General features: G+C 37.6%; 1 protein-coding gene across 4 annotated transcripts in view; it reads left to right on the top strand.

Annotated features, from left to right (window-relative positions):
* The window catches only part of KYNU (kynureninase), a 180,276-nt gene that overhangs the window by 59,158 nt on the left and 102,578 nt on the right, over nucleotides 1-18,540 (top strand). For all 4 annotated transcript variants that reach the window (XM_003406022.4, XM_064287256.1, XM_064287255.1 and 1 more), the window contains one exon: nucleotides 11,539-11,621. In XM_003406022.4, coding sequence (XP_003406070.1) covers nucleotides 11,539-11,621 — 83 coding nt within the window. The remainder of the gene's footprint in view (nucleotides 1-11,538; nucleotides 11,622-18,540) is intronic.

Here is an 18,540-nt window from a genome sequence, read left to right as displayed (position 1 = left end):
CTTCATCCTGCTATAGGAAGACACTTACACAGGACCCTCTGATGCAACATCTGCACGGGGCACACTCAGGCCTCTACCCTGCGTGGGCAAATGTTATAGCTCTTATAACTCCTCCAGCAAGCCTCCTGCTCTTAGCTCTTGCTCCATGGTCCAGAAGGCTCACCATCACTGTTTTTCACCCATCTTCAGCATTCACACTTTCTTCTGGTTCTATGAGGTTCTCAGCACAGTGACCCTGGGTTCTTGGTCCAAAGGACAAGCTGCGATCCAGACTCTTCTTCTTGATGGCAGTGAGCTTCCCCCACCCCCAACCTCTGTGGGATTGGCTCTTTAAAGCCTAGCAGGATGGCAAAACTGATCAGTCCCCTTGGTAGACCGCAGTCACCTCATTTTTTTTCATATGTAAGCCTCAATGTAAAGAAAACAAAAATCCTCACAACTGGGCCAGTAAGCAACATCATGATAAATGGAGAGGAGATTGAGGTTGTCAAGGATTTCATTTTACTTGGATCAATAATAAACACCCATAGAGGCAGCAGTCAAGAAATCAAAAGATGCACCACATTGGGCAAATCTGCTGCAAAAGACCTCTTTGAAGTGTTGAAAAGCAAGGATGTCACCTTGAGAACTAAAGTACACCTGACTCAAGCCATGATGTTTTCAGTTCCTTCATATGCATGCGAAAGCTGGACAATGAATAAGGAAGCCTGAAGAAGAAGCCTTTGAATTATGGTGTTGGTGAAGAATATTGAATATACAACCAGAGTGCTCCTCAGAAGCAAGGATGGTGAGACTACATCTCACATAATTGGGACATGTTATAGGAGGGATCAGTCCCTGGAGAAGGACATCATGTTTGGTAAAGTACAGGGTCAGCGGAAAAGAGGAAGACCCTCACTGAGATGGATTGACACAGTGGCTGCAATAATGGGCTCAAGCATAACAATTTTGAGGATGGTGCAGGACCAGGCAGTGTTTCATTCTGTTGTGCATAGCGTCGCTTTAAGTCAGAACCAACTTGACGGCACCTAGTAACAGCAACAACAGGAGAGTTTTATGCCCCTTAGTTGCATAACCTCAGGCCACTATTTTGTGGTAGTTACAGAACCATGGCTAGAAAAGTCATATCAAAGCAAACCACTGCATTACAAGGGGCAAGAGGTTGGGTGAATTAGGGGTACTTCTATCTGCAAACTTAAATACGATTTACTGAGAAAGATGTTCCATTTTGCTCTTAGCTAAGGAGGTTTGCTCCACCTATACTGGAATCTTCATTAAATCAGAGTCTATTTTTTTTCTCCCTCTCTTCTGTTTTATTCTTCTGACCACGAAACCCTTCATTCTTTAAGCTCAACCATCTCAGCCACACTGATTAACCCTCCCCGAAAGTCTAGTGCATTAATGGTCACTAATGTACATTTTTTTTTAATGTAGAGTAACATATTTTTACAAAAGTAACAGGCGCCTTCTACATTTGTTTGCCCACCATACCCTCCTTCTGAAAGGTATTTCCTTAAGTGCAATATGCTGATTTTTTTTTTTTTTTTTTTGTACAGAAACATGTAAAAAAAATAAAAAGGGCATGGCAGTGCTATGGCTACATTGGTAAACAAATGTAGATGGCACACACTTATTTGCATAAAAATACTGCAGGCAGTTTCGAGGTGTCTTTTGGCACAGTGGTTAACAGGTTGGCTGCCAACCAAAATATCAGCAGTTTGAATCCACCAGCCACTCTTTGGAAACCCAATGGGGCAGTTCTACTCTGTCCTATAAGTTTGCTATGAGTCAAAATGGACTTGACAGCAATCTGTTTAGTTTTTTCGTTTGTTTTCATTAGTTTTATATTCTCAGCTATGTTATAGAGACCTTAAAGAAAACTATCTAATCTAAGGTATTTTATATCCTTCCACAATAATTGCTTATAAAATCAAAGCTAGAATTTTTTTTTAATTTCCTTATTCTTTTAATCTGATAAATAGGTATGAAGGAAAAGCCAAACCTGAAGGTCCAGAAAAAAAAGTTTCAAAAAGATGAAACCAAACCAATTAAGAATTTTGGAGGCAAGACATTTAGCTCTCAGAAAAACTCAGAATGCCTTTTCCATCTTCCTTTTATTTTCATGCTACTGGTCCTTCCTTTTGGAAACAGTACTGCTTGCACCGCCTGGACTAATCATTACTAGCATACTATTAGATAACTCGCTCTAAAAATCAAATTCTTAATTTTAGTGGTTAAGAATGTAAATTCACAACTTAATGCAAGAATGATAAAGGTTTATATAATTTACCAAGCCTGTTATGATATCTTTGTCTGCATAACTTTTATGCATAAATTACAAAATAAATATCATCACATTTGGAAGCATTTTGCACTAGCAGGTTTTAGTATTTGAAAAATGAGTGTCATAGCTAATAAAAATGGTTAACATTTATTGTTGGCCTTAATATAAGAGAGAGCAGAGAATTAGACTGAGTGAGTTTGAACTTTAGAGAGTGTCCTTGTCCCTAGGATATTCATTCAGCAAGGCTGTGCAATTTTTTCCTCTAGGCACTTACAAAAGATGCTTTTCTGCTATTCTATTCATATCTTTATGGTTATCCTACTTTATTAAGGGATGGGCTGATTACTTTCAAAACTTTAAAATTATATTCAAGGAAAGTGTTTCTCTATGATAACACTTATCCTTCTATTGTTTTCACCTTTCACTTTTATATTTACTGTGCGACAATAGAAAATTTTATAATCTTAAACCTTCCTCCCTATTCTTCATTGGATATGATTCAGAGAAGAGGTGCATTTTAATGCTTCAAGCAATATAAACTGAATTAAAAAAGACTTCTTCTGAGAAAAATATCAGATAGCTTGTATCTATCTCATTTTCGCTTTTTTGTTTTATTTAGTCTTCTTGCTCTATACGGACCAACTCAGCAACTTGTCTACTTGTAAATGTCAGTGGAGTTTAAAGTGGAGTTTAAGGTGCATAAAACAAAAAAAAAACAGAAATGTTGCTCTTGAGTCATTTCAGATTCATGGAAACCCCATGTGTTACAGAGTAGAACTGCTTCACTGGGGTTCTTGGCTGTAATAGTTTATGGAAGCAGATCGCCAGGCCTTTCTTCCGTAGCCTCACCGGGTGGGTTCTGATGTGCAAACTTGAAGTTAGCAGTTGAGCACAAGCCATTTGTGCCACCCAGCTACCTAGATAAAACCTGTTCCCATCGAGTTGAGTCCAACTCATAGTGACCCTATAGAGCAGAGTAGCATGAAACAGGCAGCTCAGCCGTATCTTGAACAGAACCTGTGCCATTTTTCCTTTCCCTGGCCTGTCTCTGTCTCCAAGTACGATTTTGCTGTTAGCTCCTCTAAGAGTTAAATGTTAACCAATGTTTCCCCTAGGACTGTGGAAAAAGAACTGATATCTATCTAAGCCTGTCAAACAGGACAAAAGATGGTGCCAGCCACCTCCTGGACTGATGGGATAATGGCAGGAAAAAATCAACATGTTTGAAATATGACCACCGAAACCAAACAGAATGAGAATGGACATTCCACAAGTTCCTGAAACCAATGTTGCCCTTTCCCTATAAAACCCCAGCTGGACAGCAATTCCTCAAGACAGACGGCTTTAGGAGGAGATCATTCCCCTGTCTCCATACACTGGTGTATATATAATAAAGCTCTTACTACTCACCTCACCTGTCTTAAGAATTGGCTCTTTGGGGCAGGCGGCACTAGCTCACGAAATTGCGGCAACAGACTGTCCCATACGGTTTCCAAGGAGCAGCTGGGAGATTCGAACTGCCAGTTTTGGTTGGCAGCCACACTCTTAACCACTGTGCCAAAAGGGCTCCGCTACCTAAATAATGAGCTTCAAATCCCACCTCTGGCCTTTTTCAGCTATGGTTCTTTTTCTGACAATCATTTGGGTTTCTGGACTTTATCCCTCCTGCATGTGTTCAGTTCACCTCTAGACCCAGAACCACCAGTTGTTGGAGGTTTTACCTGATTACCTGATCCTCTTCGCCTTCTCCAACACCATCTCTGCTTTACTTCTCAGCTGATGCCCTAGCCAGGCCAGTGTCTTCCTCTCTTCTTGACCAGTGGAAGACTGCAAGAAGATCTGAGACAAAGAGCTGTACATTCACTAAGTACTCCAACACACATTGGAATTAGTTTATTTGGAATAATAATAAAATAATAATGATAATCTTAAAATAACATAAAAATTAGACAAAATGAGATATTGCTCATGGTGTGCATATCAAGCCCGTAAAGCAGGAGAATGCCTTTTTGTTCATGGCGTTTTCCTGCTTTATAGGCTGTTGCCATTTTGTCCCCACTTTTATGGCCTATTGCAGTCATACTACCTATCATGCTCATCTACAGAATAAACCCTTTTTTTTTTAAGTCATAGTGCAGCCTGACCCTGTAATTTATATGACTATAGTCTTTGATTACTTATACTAAAGGACAGTCGAGAGCAGAGGTATACTTAGAAACATTTTAGGATCCAAATGATTTCTTTAAAAACTTTCAATTATTCAAGGCAAAACTGTAAAAACAGAGTTTCCTTAGAAGTTTGCTTTTGTTTATTTTTATTGTTGTTTTTAACGTTTATTATTATTATTATGCAATTTCATTTTCAATTCTGTGATTTCCAAAACAGGTTAATAACACTTTACTTTGAAGAATACATGTGTTTTGCAAAATACGTGACAATATTCTGGAATGGAAAACTTTAGGGTGATTTGATGCATTTGATATAATTGTCAGATAAAACATGTTGTAACAATAAGAAGCAACAATGTGCTTGGACCCTGTTGGTACACTAGACTGGATAGGCAAAAAGCATAAAGAATTTTTTGAAATTATTTTATATTAAGTATTTACTAATGGCTGGTTATTGTCAGGTGCCATCAAGTTGGTTCAGACTCATAGTGACCCTATGCACAACAGAGCGAAACACTGCCCAGTCCTGCGCCATCCTCACAATCGTTGTTATGCTAGAGCCCATCATTGCAGCCACTGAGTCAATCCACCTCGTTGAGAGTCATCCTCTTTTCCGCTGACCCTGTACTCTGCCAAGCATGATGTCCTTCTCCAGGGACTGATCCCCCCTGACAACATGTCCAAAGTATGTAAGATACAGTCTCGCCATCCTTGCTTCTAAGGAGTATTCTGGTTGTACTTCTTCTAAGATAGATTCGTTCATTCTTTTGGCAGTCCATGGTATATTCAATATTCTTTGCCAACACCACAATTCAAAGGTGTCAACTCTTCTTCGGTCTTCCTTATTCATTGTCCAGCTTTCACATGCATATGATGCAATTGAAAATACCATGGCTTGGGTCAGAATCACCTTAGTCTTCAGGGTGACATCTTTGCTCTTCAACACTTTAAAGAGGTCCTTTGCAGCAGATTTGCCCAATGCAATGCGTCTCTTGATTTCTTGACTGCTGCTTCCATGGCTGTTGATTGTGGATCCAAGTAAAACGAAATCCTTGACAAGTTCAATCTTTTCTCCATTTATCCTGATGTTGCTCATTGGTCCAGTTGTGAGGATTTTTGTTTTCTTTATGTTGAGGTGTAATCCATACTGAATGTTGTGGTCTTTGATTTCATTAGTAAATGCTTCAAATCCTCTTCACTTTCAGCAAGCAAGGTTGTGTCATCTGCATAACGCAGGTTGTTAATGAGTCTTCCTCCAATCCTGATGCCCCATTATTCTTAATATAGTCCAGCTTTTTCTCATATTATTTGTTCAGCATACAGATTAAATAGGTATGGTGAAAGAATACAACCCTGCCGCACACCTTTCCTGACTTTAAACCAATCAGTATCCCCTTGTTCTGTCCTAACCGCTGCCTCTTGATCTATGTAAAGGTTCCTCACGAGCACAATTAAGTGTTCTGGAATTACCATTCTTCGAGAAGACAAAATAAAGTATTATAAGGACATGTGCAAAGAGCTGGAGATGGAAAACCAAAAGGGAAGAACACACTTGGTGTTTCTCAAGCTGAAAGAACTGAAGAAAAAACTCAAGCCTTGAGTTGCAATAGTGAAGGATTGCATGGGGAAAATGTTAAATGATGCAGGAAGCATCAAAAGAAGATGGAAGGAATACACAGAGTCATTACACCAAAAAGAATTGGTCGATATTGAACCATTTCAAAAGGTCGCATATGATCAGGAACGGATGGTACTGAAGGAAAAATCCAAGCTGCTCTGAAGGCACTGGCAAAAAACAAGGCTCCAGGAACTGATGGAATATCGATTGAGATGTTTCAACAAACAGATGTAGTGCTGGAGGTGCTCTCTTATCTATCCCAAGAAATATGGAAGACAACTTCCTGGCCGACTGATTGGAAGAGATCCATATTTATGCCTATTCCCAAGTAAGGTGCTCCAACCGAATGTGGAAATTATAGAACAATATCATTAATATCACACACAAGCAAAATTCCACTGAAGATCATTCAAAAATGGCTGCAGGAGTGTATCGACAGGAAATTGCCAGAAATTCAGGCCAGTTTCAGAAGAGGGCATGGAACCAGGGATATCATTGCCATCGTCAGATGGATCCTGGCTAAAGGCAGAGAATACCAGAAGGATTTTCACCTGTGTTTTATTGATTATGCAAAGGCATTTGACTGTGTGGATCATAACAAACTATGGAAAACTAATGGCTTAGATTATTTAAAAGAGAACAACATGAATTAATAATCATAGTGGGTAAAGTTCAGCTAGAAGGGAAAGATATGTCAGTCCTAAAGAACACAAAGTAAGTTGACAAATGGTATTATGTCCCTAAAATAGAACCACACAATATTTTAGATCATCTACATTGTCAGATTTGCCAGAGAAATGCTGTTCTTTCCATTTCATAAGAACAGCTGTAGTGGTGTCTTTATAGCGCTTCCTCTAAGAACTGTGATATTTTAGGTGGGATTGTGTAAAGTGGGAAATAACCCATTGGATTACATGTTAGAACCAAGCTGCCTGGTTCACAGACAATGACTTGTTTTATATGACAGAGTGTGTGTGGAAAGTGCAGGAATGAAGCATCAGAGAAGTCTTTCCTGCAGATCTTTGCAGCCTTATTCATTTTAGGTATTTCCTTCTTAACAAAATAAAAATAGAACAAGAAAGTGTAGGGATAAAAAGGACACGGTATAATGTGTGATGAGGATTTTCCTGACGTCAGTGCTGGCTATCAATGCGGTCAATAAAAAAAAAAAAAAAAAGTTGCGTTATAACCAAGGGAAGGCCAGGAAATTGGATTTATTAGCTTATTTGGCAGGATGGGGGGAGCTTTTTAAAAGCAGGGCCACTTTTCATTTCGTAGGACAGTTAAAGTATGGTCCTATCTCAGAGGGGATCCAAGTTTCTATTACCTGCTTAATCAGATTTTATATCCTGAAATCTAATTTTGTGAGCAAATACTGCTTCATAGACAACTCAGAAAACATCCCACTCACGGCAGTGATTTATGCCATTTGTTAGAAATAATCAAAACTCAAAGAAATGGAAAAAGGTTTATTCTGAGCCGTTATTCTATAAGCATATAGAAAGACCTTCTGATTCCAAAAAAAAGCAAATGGCTGGAAGTAACCTAGTTACAATGAGGCTTATAGTGAGAAGAGGAGGGCAAAGAGTAGAAGATCAGCCATTGGCTAATCTTAGCATGATTCATTGAACCCTGCCTGCCCTTTTTCCAGAAAGCCATTGATACCTGGTCACAAGGTGGTCTCTGGCCCTTCACCCACCTGCAGCCAGGTTATCTTTTGAAATTTAAATTAAGTAAGCCTGGCTTCAAACAGGAAAGAAAAGATTAGCAACTTTGAGTGAAACAGCCTTGACAGGATTTGGTCAGGAAAATTTTAGAGTTAATATTTGGTTGCATGGGTAAGAAAAACTCTAAAATCCAAGTAAAATGTCTGTTAGTAATTTTTCTCTTTAACACATGGTAATGAGTTAACTGTCTCCTATGTTCTCTTTTCCTCTCCAGTATTCATAGAAGGAGATGGTAGCTATGCTGCAACTATTTTAGGTAGTTTTGAATAAAAGCAATGTCATCTTTTCCTTAATTCTAATACGTACGTTTCTAGCTGCACTTGCATCTACAGCAACTTTTCCTAATGACAGGCTATTTTACTTGGAGTTTATTTGGGTAACACCTCTAACTACATTTCACTACCCCAGGGTAGTAGGCTGACAAAATAAGGAAGCGAACTCTGTGTGATATTTTAAAGGGAGGGAGATGCCAAAAGCATTGCAGGAAGAAACGTATCCTTAAAGATTATTACTGCTGTGTCTACTGGAGTAAGGAGTAGGTGGTATAATATTCTGAGATATAAATTCTCTGAGGCAGAACATAGAATTTTACTACCTAAATGTAATAAGATGCATTGTGCTATCAGCAAAGGCCATGGTGCTCTATGTGATTAAAATAAAAAAGGATCCAAGTATCTGCCTTTAACTACCATTTAATGATAATGATTTTTGTCTTTAGCATTTATATTGGAAGTCAAGAAAGAGGCAAGCTGCAAGCTATCTAATAATAATATGAATAATAATAACTACCAATTGCCCTTCTCTTCCTCTTCAGTTCTTGATGATACAGTAACCATTTATTCTCAAAGAAAAAAAAAAAAAAGCCCTCTTCTTTCATCTCAGTTTCTATGGTAATCGAAATATTAGTTTTAAAATTTTGTTATACACCACACATGGATGGAGGGAGTTTTCACATTAGATTTACATTATGAGCAAAAACTCAGAAAAGGGGGAAAGAAGCACATTTCTTGAACCACTACTCTGTACCGATTTCTGTTACATGCATTAGCTCATCTATTTCTCACAGCAACCCCTTAAGGTACATACTGTTGTCACCATTTACTTTTACAGATGTGGAAAATTAGGCCCAGTAGCTTCTAATAAATGGGTTTCGCAACCTATGATGACCTGAAGTAGCTTATACCAGGTAGCACAAGCCAACTGCTTAATATTCAGAATTTTTGTTGACAGTTTCAAATTGGTCACAATGGGAATATTTACAACGTGGAAATCAGCAAAGGCTAAAAAATGGCTTCAATCCTCTATCCCCTTCCCCTCACCACACATGTACACATACTTCTGAGAACTGGCTTACTAGCTCACTATTGCCAGTCTACTGAACTTCAGAGCACGGATTCAAACCCAGCAGGATACACAAAACACAAATCCATTCATTGCTTCCAAGTTTGCAAAGTCTTTGGATTCCTAAAGAGTTAATAACAATCAAATTCAGGGCTATATAAGATACAAGCACCTGACAGCACTTAAAAGCACTTCACCTTGATCCCTTTGTTTTAACTTTGTCTTACACATTTTTCACATTTATTTCCCTTCTTTATTTGATGGAAATTTCTTGAGGGTTGAAGTCCTGTTTTGTTTATCTTGTGTTTTTCCATAATATCTACTGTGACACTTGCTAGGAAAAAAAAATAATAATTGAGCTGGGATATGATAGATGGAATTGCTAGAAAATTGTCAAGGTGTAGTGTTGAACTTGACTAGTGTGAAGCTCCATTATCTACCTAAAATGGCATCATGATTATAGTCATATTTTATGCACTTCTACAACGCACAGATTGTAACTATAATTTAAAATGTAATTTTGGTCTCTAGACTAAAAAAACCTTTTGTATGTTTTAGTACCACTGTTATCTAAAGCAGGTTCTGCTCAGTGTGGCTTCTTGTCAATAAAGACACACCAAGGTGAGGAGAAGGGAAGAGTGTTTACTGCAGGCATGCAGGCAAAGGAGCAAGGAGGTTATACCTTAAATCAAGCTTCCTGAATAGAGGGAGGCAGAACCTTTTATACCATCTATCCTAAGGAAGTATATACAAATATTTTGGACTACATTGGTTATCAGGGTGCACAGGAGCAATAAGAAAAAATTGTATTTTTCCTTTGTCATGTAGACTAGTAAAAAGGGTTTGACTGGCTTGAGCAACACTCAGCACTTTGAGGACAATGGATGGGGGCAGGTTCCCCTTGGTCTGAGCAGCTCCCAGCTGAGCCACACTCATCACCATCACCTAAGGTTTTGTTTGCTAATGAACAGGAGGAGCATGTAAGCAGCTCCTGAGTGCATTGGCCATCACCATCACTGCTGTATGTCACATATGTACAAGTACAATGTTCACATAGTCTTGAATTTTTCAAAATAAAAGTGAAAAAAATAACATCTCAGACTCTAAAATATAGAAAAATAAGGAAATAATATATGGGTAATACCTCCGACTCCCAACAAAAAGGAAATCAAAGTAATAATAATAACGTTGTTAGGTGCCATTGAGTCGGTTTTGACTCATAGCAACCCTATGTACAACAGAACAAAACTCTGTGCAGTCCTGCGTCATCCTCACAATCCTTGTTATGCTTCAGCCCGTTGTTGCAGGCGTTGTGTCAATTGCTGTCATTGAGGGTCTTCTTTTTCACTGACCCTCTACTTTACCAAGCATGATGTCCTTCTCCAGAGACTGATTCCTCCTGATAACATGTCCTAAGTATGTGAAGCGAAGCCTGGCCTTCCTCGTTCTAAGGAGCATCTGCTATACTTCTTCCAAGACAGATTTGTTCACTCTTTGGGCAATTCATCATATATTCAATAATCTTCACCAACATGATAATTCAAAGGCATCAATTCTTCTCTTCCTTATTCATTGTCCAGCTTTCATACGCACATGAAGTGATTGAAAACACCGTGGCTTGGGTCAGGCACACCTTAGTCCTTAAAGTGACATCTTTGCTTTTTAACACTTTAAAGAAGTCTTTTGCAGCAGATTTGCCCAATGCAATGCATCTTTTGATTTCTTGACTGCTGCTCCCACAGATGTTGATTGTGGATCTAAGTAAAATGAAATCCTTGACTACATCAATCTTCTCTCTGTTTATCATGATGTTGTTCATTAGTCCAGTTGTGAGGATTTTTGTTTTCTTTATGTTGAGGTGCAATCCACACTGAAAGCTGTGATCTTTGATCTTCATCAGTAAGTGCTTCAAGTCCTCTTCACTTTCAGCAAGCAAGGTTGCGTCATCTGCATAACACAAGTTGTTAATGAGTCTCCAATTCTGATGCCCCATTCCTGTTCATATATTCCAGCTTCTCAGATTATTTGCTCAGTATACAGGCTGAATAGATATGGTGAAAGGGTGCAACCCTGACTCACAGCTTTCCTGATTTTAAATCACATAGTATCCCCTTGTTCTGTTCGAATGACTGTTTCTTGGTCTGTATACAGGTTCCTCATGAGCACAGTTAAGTGTCTGGAATTCCCATTCTTCGCAACGTTATCCATAATTTCTTATAATAGTAAATATAAGTTAAACAAGACCCTCCAAGTATTACTTTTTGGTTTTAAATAGCATGCTTTCATGTAAGTACTAAAACACTCCAAAGCCCAACTCAGAAATGTACTAGCTGCTAATGCTGATATTTGAAGAGTTAACATCAAGAAAGTTAAGGAACATTTATGTCTCTTCAATTTCAGTGGAGCCTATGGTCATGAAGTAGGGAAACGTCCTTGGATTACAGGAGATGAGAGTATTACAGGTCTTATGATTGACATCGTAGGTAAGTACAAAACACAGTGAATCTTTTCCAAAAGGACTGTGAAGATATTATTGTTTAGTTAATCATGGGTTATAAATTCAAAATTTTATTGAAGAACATCCTGATTTTCTATTTTAACCAGTAACAGTAAAGTCTTAGTGTACTTGTAACTTGGGCTGGTTCATTCAAAGTTACTGCAATGAACATACCAAAAATAAACAAACCCAGGGCCCTGCTGAGTTGCTGACTCATAGCAGCCCTGTAAGAACAGGGTAAAATTGCTCGGTAGGGTTTCCAAGGCTGTAAATCTTTTAGGGAGGCACATATTTTTCTCCTCTGGAATGACTGGTGGTTCCTAACCATCGACCTTTCGGTCAACAGCCGAGCCCTTAACCAATGCACCACCAGGGATACTTGTAATGAACATAACCAAGTTATTTGGTACAAAAATAAAATACGGGTTTTTTTTTTTTTTTTTTGCATACTTTAAAACTCATATTTACTCATGAAAAGGACATACATTTTATTCATTTCTAATTAAATAAATTTCATAAAAAAACTTAAATGAATTTTCAATTTCACTATATGGTAAAATAAATAATTCATATGTTAAATATTTAAATCCCTCTTTTTTTTTTTTTTCTCAGCATGTTTTAAGCTCATTTCAATTAGATTCTTAAAGAGCTTTTAAGAATAAGCTCAGGGTTATTGACAAAAATAAAGCCAATCCTCTTTTTTGGTCTATGTTGTCCCTTAAGTGAGTTATTTGCAATATTTATACCATTCAATATAGTTTTCGATGGTACATGTGTTACCATCGAAAAAAAGAAATGTTATTGAATTGTGTCAAATATAGAGCATTGCCTAAAACCTTATGGGAAATTTAGGATATTGGACAATACTAGATATTCCAGCAATTGTTCAAAAGTTATTTGAAAATATTTGTAGTTCTTAAGAAACCTCAACTTTCAAAATCCTTTTAAAAGCTCACTGCCTTATCCAGTTCTAGCTGCCCTTAAATAGAGTCTGACTCATGGCTATCTAGCCCATGTGTCTCAGAATAGAGCTGCGTTCCATAGGTTAGTTTTTTGGAATTAGATGGCCAGGCTTTCAATGGTTGATTTTTTGGAAGTAGATGGCCAGGATTTTCTTCTGAGGCACCTCTGGGTGGACTGAAACCTCCAACCTTTAGATTAGCAGCTGAGGGGGTATAATCATTTCTCACTCCTTCATAGGCAAACACAAAAATATCTTTATTACTTTATCCCTAGTTGTGCCTTGGCCTTTAACCAGAAGACAAAATCAACTTGGGATGGGGGAGAAATGGACTTGAGAGTGGGGAAAGTAGAATTTACATTCAGAAACAATTATGGCAATTGGCAAATTATTAAAATCTGAGGAATATTTCATTTATTCAAAAATAATTATTGAACCTCCAGTATATGTTAGGACTTGTGGTAGGCACACAGGATGAAATGATGAACAAGAATATTCACCATACTTATCCCCCACGAGGCTCTTCCACAAGAAGCTAGCTCCAGGGGGATTCTGCAAAGCACTGGATGCTTAAAGCTGAATGAAACTCAGCTACTCACAAAATAGGGCCAGAGTCCTTGCCTGCCAGGTCCAGCAAAGGCCAAAACCAAGCAAATCCTGCCATAGTTGTCAGGTTCTAGGAAACACAGCAAGGTAGTTCTTTGATAATAAGGGTGTCAACTTTCATGAAGGACAGAACATACAGAAAGAAGTTCAATAAAGACACAGAAGATCTAAATACCACAATCAACCAACTTGACCTCATAGATATACAGAACACTCCAACCAACAGCAGATAAGTATACTAAGAAAGTATGGAACATTCTCCAGAATAGACCACAAATTAGGCCACAAAGCAAGCCTTAACAGAATCCAAAACATTGAAATATTACAAAGCATCTTTCATGATCATAAAGCCATAAAAGTAGAAATCAATAACAGAAAAAGCAAGGTAAAAAAAATTAAACACTTGGAAACTGAACAACACTTTGCTCAGTTATAGAAGAAATTAAGGACAGAATAAAGAAATTCATAGAATCAAATGAGAATGAAAATACTTCTTACCAGAACCTTTGAGACACAGTAAAAGCAGTGCTTAGAGGTCAATTTATAGCAATAAAAGCACACATCCAAAAAGAAGAAAGCGCCAAAATAAGAGTTATCCCTACTACTCGAACAAATAGAAAGAGAGCATCAAAGAAAGCCCTCAGGCACCAGAAGAAAGCAAATAATAAAAATTAGAGCAGAATTAAATGAAACAGACAACAGAAAAACAATTGAAAGAGTTAACAAGTCCAAAAGCTAGTTCTCAGAAAAGAGCAACAAATTTGATAAACCACTGGCCAAACTGACAAAAGAAAAACAGGAGAGGAAGCAAATAACCCAAATAAGAAATAAGATGGGTGCAATCACAACAGACCCAACTAAAATTAAAAGAATTATAACAGAATGCTATGAATAATTGTACTCAAACAAATTTGAAAACCTAGGAAAAATGGACAAATTTCTAGAAACACATTACCTACCTGAACTAACACAAACAGAGGTAGAACAACTAAATAAACCTACAATAAAAGAAGAGATTAAAAAGGTAATTTAAAAACTTCCAACAACAAAAAAAGCCCTGGCCCTGCGAGCTTCACCACAGAGTTCTATGAAACTTTCAGAGAAGAGTTAACACCACTACTACTAAAGGTATTTCAGAGCATAGAGAAGGATGGAATACTCCCAAACTCATTCTATGAAACTAGCATAACCCTGACACCAAAATCAGGTAAAGACACTACAAAAAAAGAAAATTACAGACCAGTATCCCTTATGAACTTATGAACTTAGATGCAAAAACCCTCAACAAAATTCTAGCCAATAGAATTCAATGACATATCAAAAAAATAATTTACCATGACCAAATGGGATTCATACCAAGTATGCAGGCATGGATTAACATTAGCAAAACAATCAATGTAATCCATTACATAAATAAAACAAAAGACAAGAACCATATGATCTTATCAATTGATGCAGAAAAAGGCATTTGACAAAGTCCAACCCTCATTCATGATAAAAACTCTCAGCAAAGTAAGAATAGAAGAAACATTCCTCCAGATGATAAAGGGCATTTATACAAAACCAACAGCATCCTAAACGATGAGAGTCTGAAAGCATTCCCCTTAAGAAAAGGGACCAGAAAAGGATGGACTTTATCACCACTCTTATTCAACATTGTGCTAAAGGTCAAAGCCAGAGCAATTTGGCTAGAAAAAGAAAAAAGTGCATCCAAATTGGTAAAGGAGTGGTAAAAGTATCTTTGTTTCCCGATGGTATTATCTTATACACACAAAACCCTGAAGAATCCACAAGAAAATTACTATAACTAATACAGAGTTCAGCAGAATATCATGATATGAGATAAACATACAAAAATCAGCTGGATTTCTCTGTACCAACAAAGAGAACCTCAAAGAGGAAATCACCAAATCAATACCATTTATGATAGCCACCAAGAAGATAAAATACTTAGGAATAAATCTAACCAGAGACATAAAAGATCTATACAAAGAAAACTATAAGATGCTACTACAAGAAACCAAAAGAAACTTACATAAGTGGAAAAAACATACCTTGCTAATGGATAGGAAGACTCAACATTGTAAAACTGTCTACTCTACCCAAAGGAATCTGTAGGTACAATGCAATTCCAATCCAAATTCCAAAGGTATTTTTTAATGAGATGGAGGAACAAATCACCAACTTCATATGGAAGGGAAAGAGGCCCTGGCTAAGTAAAGCATAACTGAAGAAGAAGAACAAAGTGGGAGGCCTCGCGTTACCTGATTTTGGAACCTATTATATCACCATAGTAGTCAAAACAGCCTGGTACTGGTACAACAGATACACAGACTAATGGAACAGAATTGAGAATCTAGACTTAAATTCATCCACTTATGAGCAGCTGATAGTTGACGAAGGCCCAAAGTCTGTTAAATGGGGAAAAGACAGTCTCTTCAACAAATGGTACTGGCATAACTGGATGTCCATTTGCAAAAAAATGAAACAACACCCATAGCTCACACCATGCATAAAAACTAATTCAAAATGGATCAAAGACCTAAATATAAAATCTAGAACAATAAAGATCATGGAAGAAAAAATAGGGACAACACTAGGAGTCCTAATACATGGTATAAACAGTACACAAAGCATTTCTAACAATGTGCAAACACGAGAAGAGAAACTAGATAACTAAAAAAAAAAAAAAAAAAATCAAACACTTATGCTCATCCAAAGATTTCACCAAAAGAGTAAAAAGACAATCTAGAGACTGGGAAAAATTTTTTGGCTAAGACAAATCCAATCAGCGTCTAATCTCTAAAACCTACAAGATACTGAAAAACCTCAACAACAAAAAGACGAATAACCCAATAAAAAAATGGGCAAAGGATACGAACAGGCACTTGACCAAAGAAGACATTCAGATGGCTAACAAATACATGAGGAAATGCTCACGATCATTAACCATTAAAAAAAAATTAGAGAAATGCAAATCAAAACTACAGTGAGATACCATTTCACCCCAACAAGGCTAGCATTAATCAAAAAAACAGAAAATAGTAAATGATGGAGAGGTTGTGGAGAGACTGGAATACTTACACACTTCTGGTGGGAATGTAAAATGCTACAACCACTTTGGAAATTGATTTGCCTCTTCCTTAAAAAGCTAGAAATAGAATTACCATACGATCCAGCAATCCCACTCCTTGGAATATATCCTAGAGAAATAAGAGCCATCACATGAATAGATATATGCACACTCATGTTCATTGCAGCACTGTTTAAAATAGCTAAAAGATGGAAACAACCAAGGTGCCTATCAACAGATGAATGGCTAAACAAATTATGGTATATTCACACAATGGAATACTATGTAATGATAAAGAACGATGATGAATCCGTGAAACATCTCATAACATGGAGGAATCTGGAAGGCATTATGCTGAGTGAAATTAGTCAGTCACAGAAGGACAAATATTGTACAAGACTGCTATTATAAGAACTGGGGAAAGGTTTAAATACAGAAGATAACATTCTTTGATGGTTATAAGGGTGGGGAGGGAGGGAGATTGGTATTCTCTAATTAGATAAACCCAGAAATTCAGTGCTGTCGAGTCAATTCCAACTCATAGCAACCCTATAGGATAGAGTAGAACTGCCCCATACAGTTTCCAAGGAGTGCCGGGTGGATTTGAACTGCTGACCTTTTGGTTAGCAGCCGTAGCACTTAACCACTACGCCACCAGGGTTTCCCACTAACTAGATAAAAAAATAGATAGTGGACAAGAATTATTTTAGGTGAAGGGAAGGACAACACAATAGGTAGGGGAAGTCGGCACACCTGGACTAAACCAAAATCTAAGAAGTTTGCTGAATACAACCAAACACTTCAAGGGACAGAGTAGCAGGGTAGGAGGTCTGGGAATCATGGTTTCAGGGGACATCTAGGTCAACTGGCATAACAAAATGTACTAAGAAAACATTCAGCATCCCACTTTGGTGAGTGGCATGTGGGGTCTTAAAAGCTAGGAAGCGCCCTTCTAAGAGGCATCAATTGGTCTTAACCCACCTGAAACAAAGGAGAATGAGGAACACCAAAGATACGGGAAAATATGAGCCGAAGAGACAGAAAGGGCCACATAAACTAGAGAGTTCATCAATCTGAGACCAGAAGGACTAGACTGTGCCCAGCTACCTTCAATGACTACCCTGACAGGGAATAAAACAGAGAATCTCCGATGGAGTAGGAGAAAAGTGCGATGCAGGCCTCAAGTTCTAGTAAAAAGACCAGACTTAATGGTCTGACTGAGATTGGAGGGACCCCAGAGGTCATGGTCCTGGACTCTGTTATCCCTGAACTAAAACTATTCCCGAAACCAACTCTTCAGACATAGACTGGAGTAATAGACATAAAATTATTCTGGTGATCAGTGTGCTTCTTAGCTCAAGTAGACACATGAGACTATGTGGCCATCTCCTGCCTGGAGGTGAGATGAGAAGGCAGAGGTGGACAGAAGGAGGTTGAATGGACATGGGAAATACAGTGTGGAGAGGAGGTGTGTGCTGTCACATTGTAGGGAGAGCAACTAGGGTCACACACATAACAATGTGTTTTTAAGTTTGTGTTTGAGAAACTGACTTGAATTGTAAACGTTCATTTAAAGCAAAAGAAAAAATAAGAAAAAAAATAAGCATAAGAACACAGTCAAAAAATAATAATAAGGGCGTTAGAGAAGAGGAGTGTATATTCTGATGGAAGAAATTACCACTTGAACAATTCAGGATTACATTTAATGTGTTAAATACTTGCTTAATAATGCCTTCGTTTGTGCTTGTTAATGCCTTCATTTGTGTTCTCTTTTATTGTTGTAAAAATATAGATAATATAAAAAGATAATATAACATTTACCAATTTAACATCAGTGCAGTCATTTTTTAGGAGCCAATTTTCAAATGCCCAATAAATAAACAAACCTGAAAAAATCCCTGTATTAATCTGACCTAAGAATATATGTTTTCCTGAGCTGTGGATTTATTTATTTTTTTCCCCTCCCTAGATTTACTTTTAGAACATAAACTGCATTCTAATACTGTTATTTTGTGCTTAATATTTACCATCCGTTAGGATGTTTTATACAGACCAGAAAAGTGGTAAGGTGATATTATTTATGAAGCCAATAAACCCAGCAAAAAGATTTCCTTTGACTATTTAAAAGTTTATTGCTTTATTGAAACTTATTAAATGTGCAAGTGTCTTGTTGCCTAGTAAATACATATATGTCACATAAAAATCACTGAAATTTCAAACCAGCCACCTCTCATTATCATTACTAAGATAAATGGGGGTGGGGGA

Source organism: Loxodonta africana, chromosome 6, assembly GCF_030014295.1.
Source record: "Loxodonta africana isolate mLoxAfr1 chromosome 6, mLoxAfr1.hap2, whole genome shotgun sequence".
NCBI classification, from domain to species: Eukaryota; Metazoa; Chordata; class Mammalia; order Proboscidea; family Elephantidae; genus Loxodonta; species Loxodonta africana.
The sequence above is the reverse complement of the archived record's forward strand: the minus strand, read 5'-3'. Positions and strand labels throughout refer to the sequence as shown.